The sequence below is a fragment of the Mirounga leonina genome, unplaced genomic scaffold (assembly GCF_011800145.1).
Source record: "Mirounga leonina isolate KUSES-001 unplaced genomic scaffold, KU_Mleo_1.0 Mir_115, whole genome shotgun sequence".
Classification (NCBI taxonomy): Eukaryota; Metazoa; Chordata; class Mammalia; order Carnivora; family Phocidae; genus Mirounga; species Mirounga leonina.
Genome location: NW_023270268.1, coordinates 98,384,529 through 98,397,257, shown reverse-complemented (window position 1 = coordinate 98,397,257; position 12,729 = coordinate 98,384,529). Strand labels below are relative to the sequence as shown.

The following is a 12,729-nucleotide window of genomic DNA, read 5'->3' as shown; positions in this document are numbered from 1 at the left end:
CGTTGTGACTCACTTTAGCCCATGACCCACAGGGAGAGCTGCCACACCAAGAACCATGGGGACAGTGGCCAGGAAGTGGTCAGCAGTGTTTAAGGGAAGTCTTTAGGGCTGGAGAGAGTAGATATTGCCTCAGGAAATTCTCAACACGTTTTAAAAGGGAAAAAGTAAGGGTTAACCACTTGAGAGACTTGAGAGAAAGCTCATTTAGAGCCTTCCTTCTTTGCCAATATACCCGCTTCTGGATCTGGAATATTACACTTCTCACTAGCAGAATATTACCATTTCCAGCAAGAATAGCAGGTAAATAGTGAGCCATCTTATTTTCAATTGTTTTTTTCAAACCATGAATATTTTCTAGAAACCTACCCTCTCCATGTGTGCCAATGAGATAGTAGAAGACCTGACCATGCGTTCCCGCCATTCTTGTGCACAAGGGGAATGTCTTAGTCTGTTCCGGCTACTCTAACAAAATACCACAGACTGCGTAGCTTATAAAGAACAGAAATTTATTTCTCACAGTTTTGGAGGCTGGACGTCTGAGATCAGGATGCCAGCATGGTCAGCTGAGGGCTCTCTCTGGGTTGTAGACTTCTTGTATCCTCATGTGGTGGAAGAGGGTGAGGGAGCTCTGCGAGGCCTCTTTTATAAAGGCATCGATCTTATTCATGAGGCCTCTGCCTTCATCACTTAATTCCCTCCCGAAAGCCCTTCTTCCTAATATCATCACATTGGGCACTAAGATTTCAACATATGAATTTGTGGGGCCCACCAACATTCAGACCATAGCAACAAAGGAGGATTTATTATTTCTAATATATTTAGCTATAAGCCCAGGATTTATGATTCAAGATCAGGCAGGGAATGGATCTTTGACGAGTAGCCTGGTTGAGGTGGACTGGGAGGTAGAAGGCAGGAGTCCTGAGTTTTGAGGCCAGTCACTCATCTCTCTAGGCCCAAGTGTCTAAGATCAGTAGTTACTAATGTATTTGGGGACAGAGATCACTTGATAATGTAATTAAAAGCACAGACTCCTCAGAACAGTGCATCTGATCATATAGGATTCAGAGACACCAGAAGGCCATTTGTAATTCCCTGGGGAGTCTAAAGACTTCACACTAAGACTGCTGGACTCTCTAAAGCATATTCCAGCTTTTGCTTTCTCCGAGTCAATGACAAAGCCGGATTGCTGAGAGAAAAAATGGAGATAGTAGAAGTTTGATTATACACGTGACCTGGATCCAGTGTCCACTCAGAGCCTCTGGTGGATTAGTTTACTTTCCTCTGCTCTCCTAAATTCATCTTTTTTGTCTTTCAGTTATCACCTATAGCTTGATTTGATGGAAAAAGTGTATAATTACTATCGCTACATTGCCAATTCCTTAACCACCTAGTACTTCATAGTTCTTTGTTCATGTGGTCTGATGACGTTGAGAGACTCACACAAGGCTTCCTCTGTTTTATTGTCTCTAGCCTGTCCTGTTGGATCTTTTAGATGCTCCTCTGGCTTGTGTGTCCCTCAGGCCCAGCGATGTGATGGAGTTAATGACTGCTTTGATGAAAGTGACGAACTTTTCTGTGGTGGGTATTCAAGTTGTACTATGGCTTTCTTATGAATAAGTAACTTCTCAGGGCCATTGTTGCTGCTGGTGTATATCCTGGGTCTTTGTAGCTGTTATCTATTGCTGCATAGCAAGTTACTCCCAAACTCAGTGGCTGACAACAATCATTTATTCTGGACCACGCATCCATGGGTTGTTGAGATAGGACTGATCTAGACCGGCCCCAGCTGGGTGGCTCCGCTTTAAGCAGTAGGTCCTCCTAAGTTTGGTTCTTTCCAGGTTGGTGTCAGATCTACTGCTCATGGCTCTTTTTCTCATTGAACTAGTGGGCTGGCCATGGCAGTGGTAGAAGCAAAAGAGGAGTGAGCAAAACCACATGGTTCCTCGTAAGTTTTGGGCTTGGAACCAGTACACCATCACTTACGTCATATTCCATCAGTCAAAGTGAGTCCTAGAGCTAAGGCCATAGTCAAGGGGCAGGAAGCTTATCCTGCACACTTTGGGGCCATGGCGAGGGTGGAGGTGTATAATACTACCACAGGGAGTGAGGATCTGCGGCCAGCAATTCATTGAACCACAATCTTCAACTAACAATCCTCTTTCAAAGCACAGATCTTTTATCTAGAGAGTAGCTCAGAATCTGCAGAGGAGTCAACTCAGCACATTCATTCATGGAGCACAGGTGTTGTGAAGGAGAGAATTATTACTATTATTACCTGTATAGTTTGCAACAACGTCACACCTGCAATGACTAAGGGGCAGGGTATTGGACATTCCTATTTTGGACAGAGGTTCTCTCTCTTGGTTTTTTGTTACTATTTGCACATCATTCCTGAATCCACCTCCAGTTTCAGGGTGTAACATGGGGAGGATAGTTCACCAGACCGTATGACACCATTGGCAACACTTTTTCCTAAAGATCCAGATTTTAATTCAAATACAATTGCAATGGTGAAGCTATTTAATTTCTTTCATATTCTTGGAGAGATAGTAGAGTTAATATAACTATGAAAAACTTATATTCATGAAAAATAACCTATGACTCTATACCTTTTTTTTTTTTGACAAAACAAAATCAAATTCTCTTAACTTATGGCTCACTGACCTTTTCAATCTACAGGGTTTTCTATTGCTTAAGAAAATAAATGCTGGCCGTTATATAGTGAGTGAGGTTGCTGGTGTTTTTTACATTATTATCATTCCCTGCTATGATGCTCCAAACAGAAGTGATTATTGTTACTTTATAAGAAGGGCTGTTTTGGGGCGCCTGGGTGGCTCAGTCGTTAAGCGTCTGCCTTCGGCTCAGGTCATGATCCCAGGGTCCTGGGATCGAGTCCCGCATCGGGATCCCTGCTCTGCGGGGAGCCTGCTTCTCCCTCTCCCACTCCCCCTGCTTGTGTTCCCTCTCTTGCTGTGTCTCTCTCTGTCAAATAAATAAATAAAATCTTTAAAAAAAAAATAAGAAGGGCTGTTTTTAGTAATCATTATTTCTCATTGTGCCATTTTGAAAATTATTCTCTAGGAGTCAGCCAGGTACACCCGGAAGCTCAATGAGAATCTCCGGGCAGCCATGTCCTCCACAGCTACCCCACACCCCTAACAAGAGATGCCACTGAAAACACGAGAGCAGATAACAAAAATGATCACTTTTCACAAAACCAGAAATGTCTAAGGAATCATACCTTCCAAGAGTGCTTGCTAATTTACTGCACCTGTCCCTTGTCCAAAGGCAATTCATGAAAATATTCCAAAGAAGAAAACTTGTGATAATTTACAATGGTGTTTCTTAGTTCAGGAAATGGATCACCCAGGACAAAATCATTTTAAAGAGCGTTTTCCTTATACGCAGATCACAAGCCCATTGTCCTTTAAGATCTCATAGCTGTTAATCTATTCAACAAAACTTTAATGAGCACCTACTATGTAGTCAGGGGCCTGAGGTACAAAGATGAATAAGACAAAATCTTCAATGTAAGGACACTCCCATTTTGTTTAGGAAGGCAGACAAGTTCAATTTTATGTATTTAATTATTTAATTTTTTTTTTTGGAAGAGAGAGAGAGAGGAGAGAGAATCTTAAGCAGGCTCCACATGCTGAGACAATGACCTGAGCCGAAATCAAGAGTTAGAGCTGAACTGACTTGAGTCACTCAGGCACCCCAGACAAGTTCAATCTCGATAACAGCCTATGATTTTTATTTTCCTTAAAAGAAAATCTCACGATGCATTTAATCGTGATTAAGTAAACAAATTGCCAGGGTTGAACACACTTAGGCAAAAGCAAAAATCAGAGCTGACAAACTCAGAGCACTAGGAATTACAGCAAAGTTTCTACCTCTGCTTTTCTCACGCAAGTGTCAGGTTTGAGGAAAACACACTTTTTATTTTATGTAAGTCATCTTAACCATGTGCACCATTAGAGGGGCCCTGCTGGCTCTCAGAAGCCAGCTGATGTCTCAGGCTCATGAGCTTTCTGTCTGTTCTCATTCTAGTGACTCTTAAGCCTGCCTGCAACGCCAGCTCTCTTGGACAGCATGGCCCTCTGGTCTGTGACGGCTTCAGGGACTGTGAGGATGGCCAGGATGAGCAGAACTGCACTCAAAGTGAGGGAGAGTCCTCTGCACTCTGCTCTTCTTCCAGAACACTCTGCTAAGTCGGAACTGAAATACCTCTGGGGGGTTAGGGCAACTGACTTGCCCCAGTTTTCCCAAGACTTACCCAGTTTTAGCACTGAAAATCCAAGTTCCCTGGAATCCTCTTGGCCCCAGGCAAAACGGGACAGTTGGTCACTGTTTGAGTTGAGTGTGTGTGTTGAGTGTGTGCACACGTGTGTGTGTGTGTGTGTCCGTGTAAATACTGGAAGCTTTTCATTGCTTATTTGCTTTTAATGCTGCTTGAGAGTAGAGGATGCCGAGGACGTGATCTAGCGGGACTTACCAGGTACCCTGATGGGGCATGTTCTATTCTAGCTGCTGCAGAAGCACACAGCACTAGAGTTGTGAACAAATGTGCTGTGATTCACAAAGCCTGCCCATTTTCCCCGTACTGATATGAAAGGACTGAATATGGTATTGGTCTTTGCTCAACATTTTCTTGGAGAACAAGACAAAATAATTAATAGCACAGAGACCACGGCCTACAGCAAGCGATAGGGCCAACTGCTTTGCACCTGCCATCGGATTGGTTCTCAACAGGTGCGCCTGCCTGCCCGCCTTCCGATGGCTCTGCTGGGGTGGGGGGACTGGTCACCGTGGGCTTGCTTCATCGCCTCTGCCATGTTTCCCAGAGCAGTGAACACTGATGCCACGGCTACCCCATCCATGGAGGACGGAGTTGAGTGTCATTCCCTCAAGTATGTTTCTGGGCAGGAAAAACTCTTTCCTCTTTTGTTCATTTTTAGGCATTCCATGTAACAAGAGGACTTTTAAGTGTGGCAATGATATTTGCTTCAGGAAACAGAACGCGCAGTGTGATGGGACAATGGATTGCCCCGATGGAAGCGATGAAGAAGGCTGCAGTAAGCAGAAGTAGTTCTTCCCACTCCTTGCATTCTGTCCTCAGCTTCCGGTTGTTCATTTTCATTCCCTTCTTGGGGTAAATGCCCCTGGCAAAAGTTGGGGTCCAGGGAAGAATAGTAAATATTGGAGAACTGCGTCTGAAATGATTTCTCAGAATTAAAAACTCTGGAGTGGATTCTGTCTTCTTTCTTGATAACAAGCATCAAAGCCTCAGGTGTTTATGAGAACTTTCACTTTCTGATAACTCTAATCAAGGGAGAAGCTCCTAAATAAAAAGGCCACAAGAGAAGAAACATATTGGAACACAGTGGATAACTGTTATTTAAGCCTTATGTTATAATCAATACCAAATGCTGCTTCTTTCTTTAGTGACGACCTGAGAACCGTGATCTGCCGTATGTTAGTATGTGGTCTCTAACTGGCCACCTGGCAGCATGTTAGTAATGCAGCCTTATCAATACAATTTGCCCCAGAGAATAATTGCTCTGGTAACTAGTTTTTCTTAATAGGTTTTCATTTGTCTTGGACTTAGAAATTCTCTCTCGAATGCTTCCTCTCAAATCAGCACGCCTCCAAAGACGCATTCAATTCTGTTGCGTTTGAAATTCATCTTTTCCTCTCTAATAATCTAAGTCCCACAGCTCCTGTTCATATCAGGGCAGCAGTTGCTAACAAGTCCCCCCCCCCTCCTTGAATCAATGTGCTTCATTGTATGGAGACTATGTGTGCCGCCTGTTCTCAGGAGGGAGTGGTTTGTGGGTGCATTTCCTCTAGATAAGCGAGAAGTTTCACATTGCTTGTCTGGGGCCTCAGTTCCCAGTGCAGCTCGAAACCGGACTTAATTTCCAGTTTATCTTCCAAGTCTGCTTTTAAATCACGGGCCCCTTCCTTTCCTGAAGGCTGCAGCGGGGGCTCCTCCACCCTCCACCGCATCATTGGGGGCACCGACACGCAGGAAGGGGGTTGGCCGTGGCAAGTCAGCCTCCACTTTGTCGGATCTGCCTACTGTGCAGCCTCGCTCATCTCCAGGGAGTGGCTTCTTTCTGCGGCCCACTGTTTCCATGGAAACAGGTAGGGCATCCCAATTCTTACTCTAAGATGGCATACTCTCTGATCCCAGACCATACATCCGTCCTCAAGTTGTGGAAGGAAGCTGCCCACTAGGGACATTCGATCAATTTAAATGGTTGTGTGTGTGTGTGTGTGTGTGTGTGTGTGTAGAATGGGCACTGGACTTCTATTTAGAGTGGAAGGGTAATGATTCTTTACCCAGTTTCCAAAGTATTGGTTGGGGGGAGGGTTCCCATACCACCAGGCAACTCTCTGACACCAGTTGAGTGTCTTAGAATTTAACTCAATTCTGACCCTGTCTGCCTGCAGATAGCATCAGATTAAGCAGGTGAAGGGCTCAACCCTACAAGACTGTCCCTCCTAGCCTACCTCAGACACCTGTTGCAAGTCCAGGTTGTCACCGTCCTTCTGGCTCAACAGCTATAGAGGTTCCAACCATCTCTTCCTGGGGTTCAATTAATTTGCTGGAGCAGTTCATAGAACCCAGAAAAACAGTTCACTTTCTAGATCACTGGTTTATTGTCAAAGGGTATAACTCAGGAACAACCAGAGGGAAGAGATGCCCAGGGCAAGGTTTGGGGAAAGGGTGAGGAGCTGTCATGCCCGCCACAGGTGCACCCCTCTCCCAGAGCCACTCTCCCTGAATCTCCATGTGTTCACCAACCCTGAAGCTCTCTGAACCCTGTCCTTTTGGGTGTTTATGGAGGCTTCATTACATAGACATGACTGATTAAATCATTGGCATTGGTGGTGGATTCTAACCTCCATGCTTCTCCCCTCCTCAGAGACCAGCGAGTGGGACTGAAAGTTGCAACCCTCCAATCACATAGTTGGTTCTCCTGGCCACCGGCTCCTGACCTTGGGTGGGGTCCAAAAGTCACTCATTAACATAACAGGACAGCTTTGTGGCTCTATTCACTTGGGAAACTCCAAGGGTTTTTAAGAGCTGTGCCAGAAACGAGATAAAGACCAAATATATATTTCTGATTATAAATCACAATCTCACAGAGGGGAATCATGCAAAGGTCCATTATTAGGGCTCACGTTGGAAGAGCTCTGACTGCCTTTACGAATGGGATTGTTATGGGGCAGATGCTCTTCCAGCTCAGAGTGAAAGGGAAGCTTAGAACAAATAACCACTGAAATGTAACCTCATTTGGAATCTAGTGGATCTTAGGTACAAAAATATATCATTCGTTTCTCATTCCGAATTTGTTAAAGTAGAGTATTTCAACCAATTTATACAATTTAACTATTTGCTTCTTTTGGAAATTACAGAATTCACGTTCATGACTAAAATGGCTATGCTTCTCTTTAATCAGTAGTCTTTTACCCTATGACACTGCTCCAAGTGCTGTGTTAACCTTAATACTCCCCCGGGGTCCCCAGTGCCACCTGTGAGATGTCAGCTGCACAGATTCGGGGCCACACTCTTTGGGCTCTGTCCTTATTTTTCTTGCAAAGCTTTTGCAATCTCTTCACCCCACTAGAACAATCTCTTCACCCCACTAGAACAAGGCTGCTGTGCAGGTGGAGCTGGATACCTCACATGGAGACTGCAAGACCCTCAGTGACTTTGTGCAAGGCCACAGGGGTCAGAAGTAGAGTTCTGGAAGGGCTGACAAAGAGTGGGGCCCCTGTGAATGGTCATGCTTGAGCAGTTGTAGCTATGATCTTTCAGGCTTCTGGTAGATGACAAGAAGGAATTTCATCAAATTCCTCCTTATCGCACTTTGATTTCTCCCATCCAATTACTAACCAGGACCAACCCTGATTAGCTTCCGAGATCAGACAAAATCGGGTGCGTTCAGGGTGGTATGGCTGTAGACCGCACTTTGATTTCTAAACTCTCTTGGAATTCATATCATTTGAATTTGGCAAAAGGATTCCCAGACCTCTGTCCTACTGGCCCTGTCTGTCCCCATCAAATGCCTATGTCAGCATGAATAGGAAGAATGTAACAAATTAATTCCAGTCACATTCTTGACCTGTGTATGGTTCATGAGATAGCAGGGGCAACAGAATTTCCAGCAGTTCTTTAAGATGGGAGAGGGAATTTTCTGGAACATAGCTACCATGCACAACCCCTACTATACCTTCCTTCATCTCTGGTTTTATTAGGAGACAAGGGAGGCTCAGAAAAGTTGTGCTTTTTGCCATGTCAGTGAACAGAGCCAGGGACTACTATAGGAATTGGAAGGTAGGGCTTCCTCTCCCTCTGCCCTTGTCTGTCTGCAGAGGGCTTGTGTCCAAACCCTGGGTGGTTCTCCAAATCCTGGCCACTGACTTTCTTCCTTTTCTGCTAGGTTGTCAGACCCCACGCCATGGACTGCTCACCTCGGGATGTATGTGCAGGGGAATGCCAAGTTCGTCTCCCCAGTGAAAAGAATTGTGGTCCATGAATACTATAACAGTCAGACCTTTGACTATGACATTGCTCTGCTACAGCTCAGTACGGCCTGGCCTGAGACCCTGAAACAGCTCATTCAGCCAATATGCATTCCTCCTGCTGGCCAGAAAGTGCGCAGTGGGGAGAAGTGCTGGGTAACTGGCTGGGGGCGAAGGCACGAAGCAGGTGTGTGAACGAGTAAATGGTCATGCCCTTCCCTTCCAGATAATACTCACTTGCATTGATGTGGTGCTTTGGGGTTCACAGAGAGGGTTTTTGTATATGGTCTCATTTGAGCTTCTGATAATTCTAAGAAGTAGAATAGAGGAAGGTGTCACTATTCCTATTTTATGATATTCTTCCCTTACCCCCAAAAGAAGCAAGACCCACCTCACAAGGGGAAGGAGTCCTGTGAGCAAGGCAAGATTGGATAGATAGTATGGGCCCTTTTCAAACTTTATTGGGTTTTCCACTATAGCAGAGCAATTCCTCTTTACTTTTAGGTTCCCTTTCATCCAAAGAAGCGATTCCTTTTCTTAAAGAAGAGAAGGATGCCCGCCCCCTCCCCCCCATGGTGTCAAGTCACAGGCAACTGTCTGGATTATGCCAGTATGGCCGTCACAAGGGCAACTCACCAGGCAGATGAGAGTCAGGGCTGAAAGCCAGCCTGCCCTTATCTCCCCGCACTGCAAATTCAGGCCCTGGGTTCCATCAGCCTGGAATCAGACCGCCTGGAGGGGATGCCTCCTTACAATCCCTTCACCCTAGCTGGCGTCTCTATCATTATGCACAAAGGTCGGACTGGTAGGGAAGTCCCTACATTTGCTCTGTCAAGGTTTTTCATGGTCTAGGATTCAAGGTTGATTCCAAATGTGCAGCGAGAGGAAGAAGCCATAGCTTTGTGAGCACTGCCCCAGAGCTGATGCTCTTCCTTCAGCTCCCATGCCTCTCAGAGTCCCTTGCAGCCATTTCCAAGGGTTTAGGACAGACACATTTTCTGCAAACCTTGGCCTCGTTTTGACACCCTCTAAACATTCCTTGCGGGCAGCTTCTCCAGGGCTCACTGCCAGCATGTGGCATGTGGTTAATGCCCTCCCAGTGGCCTGCTGGGATTCTCAGGACCCTAATGAGGGAGGGTGGCTCACGGCTCCAACACCTGTAACCTATCAGGACTGTGTTCCAGGCTTTAATTACATTATCCTATATCACAGGAGGGAAGAGTCTATTCAACCAGCTTTATCGTGAGACATCTCTTTATAAGCATGAGTGTGAGTGTATTTGTTTTTCTGAATAATTTTAGCCAGACAGGATAAAAAGGAAGTGAAAGGGCTATAACAAAACTTTTGTTTTTATGGTTCCCAGGACTCTCCCATATATCAGATTATGCTGCTCCATTTAAGGGGTGGTCCTCTCAACCAGTAAGTATTAGTAACTGTTGGGATTCACAGTCCTACCGGAAGCAGGAAGTCCGTGGTGAAGGAGTATGGCTCAGTGGCTCCCATGATTGAGTCAGACCTTGGGTCTGAATCCTGCTCTATTACCTGTGAGGTGTGTGCCGTCGGGCACTCCCTCTAACCTCCTCAGCCTCTATTTCTTCATCAGCAAAATGGGGATTATAAAAGAATTTACATAAAATATTGTTCTGAGATAATGTGAGTAGATGGTCTAATAGCACCCTGAATAAGTGTAATCGTTATCATGATTTCTACTTCCCATGTGTTTTCCAGACAATAAAGGCTCCCCCGTTTTGCAGCAAGCAGAGGTAGAGCTCATTGACCAAACCCTCTGTGTTTCCACCTATGGGATCATCACTTCACGGATGCTCTGCGCAGGCGTCATGTCAGGCAAGAGAGATGCTTGCAGGGTAAGTCATTGCATCTTTCCTTTGCCAAGAGGTTATACTTTCCATAAATGCTTTCATGTTTAACTTGCACAACACTGGGAAATAACTAGGACAGGTATTTCCCTTAATTCAGATATTAATTATAATCTAATTGCCTAAGATCAGGGAAAGGTGATTAAATAATTAGGTCTATAAAACTCAGTTTTCTGGCTCCCATGTATTTTCCTCCAACATTTAGAAAATTAGGTTGGGATTTATCATTCTGCCATAATTTATTTTCTTATGACCAGAACTAAAAAACAAAGCAGTTCTCTCTCTCTCTCTCTCTCTCTCTCATTCTCTCTCTCTCTCTCTCTCTCTCTCTCACACACACACACACACACACACACACACACACACACACACACACAGTGTTTTAGGATGGTTAGCTGCCAAATGGCCTTCTGAAATATCAGGGTTTTATTCACTTGCTCTTTGATGCATAGGCCGGGGGAAGGGAAAGAGGACTGGGAGAGGTGACAGAGGACACTCATTCGCATGCCTCTGGTTAGGCCCCCTGACAGTGGTCAAGTTGGAGTTCATCTTCGTGGGGACGTTTCTAAGTCTCAGATTCCAACCTATGCAGACAGCTGTGTGATTGCCAAAAAGTGAACAGATGATTTAGAGGATGAAGAGGGCAGTGGGAGCTGTTCCCACATCTCTCCACAACCGTAGCCACTATGCCACGAAAACTCATCTTACTATAATAATGGGTTTTATCTTCTGAACTCCTATTTTGCGGCAAGCACGAGATCCTTTACATAAATTCATTCAAGTCTTTCTTGCACCCCCATTTTACGGAAGAGGAAACTGGGACACGGAGAGAGTAAGCAAATTACCCAAGGTCACACAGCTAGTAAGTAAATGCCTGAGCTGGAATGTGAACCCTTACCTGTCTAATGCTAAAGCTGCGATGTTTTGGCTGCTTCCTGAGGTTAGTCAGTTCTATAGCCCTGTTCCACCTAGCCACCAAAGTTTACAGGTCAGCTTAGACTTAGTAGAGCTGGTGTCATGATAATTAAAATAGAAAGAGTCCAGTTTCTCTACCAGTCAGAATTCATCTAATCAGGGTTGGAATTGGGGGGTGGGACTCGGGGGCAAATTCGGAAATGCTTTTTTTTAATCTTTGCCTCTAGCTAAGTTGCAGCTTTACCTGTCTTCCAAACTAGAAAAATAAAGTCCAGGTGTTATGATTTAAAGAATGGGTACTATAGGAATTATGTTTACACTTTGAATTATTTTTGTCTTTGCTTTGCTTTGTGGAGTTGAGGTATCAGAAGGGACTCTCAGATGAGGGTGATTTGTCCCTGATGGCTGTGGGCCAGTGAGCCTTAGGGGTTGCCTAGGGGTGTGGTTCTTCACCATTCATTGTCAGAATCCTGAGCCAACCACTGAAGTTGCATGGCCCAGAGGCAGAGGTCAACTTGCCAAGATAACTCTGGTTCCTGAGGTTGTTGTCAGGGCTAAATGACCCAAAATAGTACCTGGCAGACAGCTCACGCTAAATAAATGTTAGCCATTATTACTCCTACACTCCTACTACTATGGCTACCTCCACTACTATTGAGGTTTGTTCTTTGTTTGGGATATGTGAGAGTTGTTTCCCCTACAAGAATATTCCAAAGATACTCTTGGCCTAAAGAATTACATTTCTTGTGACAAATGCAGCTTTTTGATTTTAGCAAGAATAATTCTAAAATGATGTTAGAAGCTTCGTATTATTTCCTGACCCTTCTCCAAACTACGTAATGATTAGCCAAGCGAAAACTTTCCAGAACGGGAGTTTTGCTACAATCCATTAGACACATTAATGACAAAATTGATGATCATGGGAGAAAGGTACTTCCTACTTACATTATCTTCTTGTGCAGGGAGATTCGGGTGGACCTTTATCTTGTCGAAGAAAAACTGATGGAAAATGGGTTTTGACCGGCATCGTTAGCTGGGGACATGGATGCGGAAGACCAAACTTCCCTGGTGTTTACACAAGAGTGTCAAACTTTGTTCCCTGGATTCATAAATATGTCCCTTCTCTTTTGTAAAAGTACAAGTTGGAGTTTTGACTATGATTTCTGTGATAGATTCTTTAAAAAAGCAGTAATTATCCATAAAATGAGACCCAATTTTTTTCTTCTGTAAATTTCAGATTGCTTTCATTTGATGTTTATTGAAAGGCAGAGAAATTAATATGTATTTTATTCCAGGAAAATTTGCCTCAAGGATAGAACTGTATTCATTCTTAAGCATCAAGGGGCCATTTAGGAAACCTAAAGTAATGTCATGAATCAAGACTCTAAAATAAGATAAGAAA

The 12,729-nt window shown here is 44.4% G+C and overlaps 1 protein-coding gene across 2 annotated transcripts in view; it reads left to right on the top strand.

The window, feature by feature from the left end:
* TMPRSS7 (transmembrane serine protease 7) overlaps positions 1-12,729 on the top strand; it is a 31,831-nt gene extending 19,102 nt beyond the window's left edge. For both annotated transcript variants that reach the window (XM_035000183.1, XM_035000185.1), the window contains 7 exons: positions 1,471-1,578; positions 4,051-4,161; positions 4,959-5,075; positions 5,976-6,147; positions 8,454-8,722; positions 10,264-10,400; positions 12,290-12,729. In XM_035000183.1, coding sequence (XP_034856074.1) covers positions 1,471-1,578; positions 4,051-4,161; positions 4,959-5,075; positions 5,976-6,147; positions 8,454-8,722; positions 10,264-10,400; positions 12,290-12,460 — 1,085 coding nt within the window. In that variant the 3' untranslated portion in view covers positions 12,461-12,729. The remainder of the gene's footprint in view (positions 1-1,470; positions 1,579-4,050; positions 4,162-4,958; positions 5,076-5,975; positions 6,148-8,453; positions 8,723-10,263; positions 10,401-12,289) is intronic.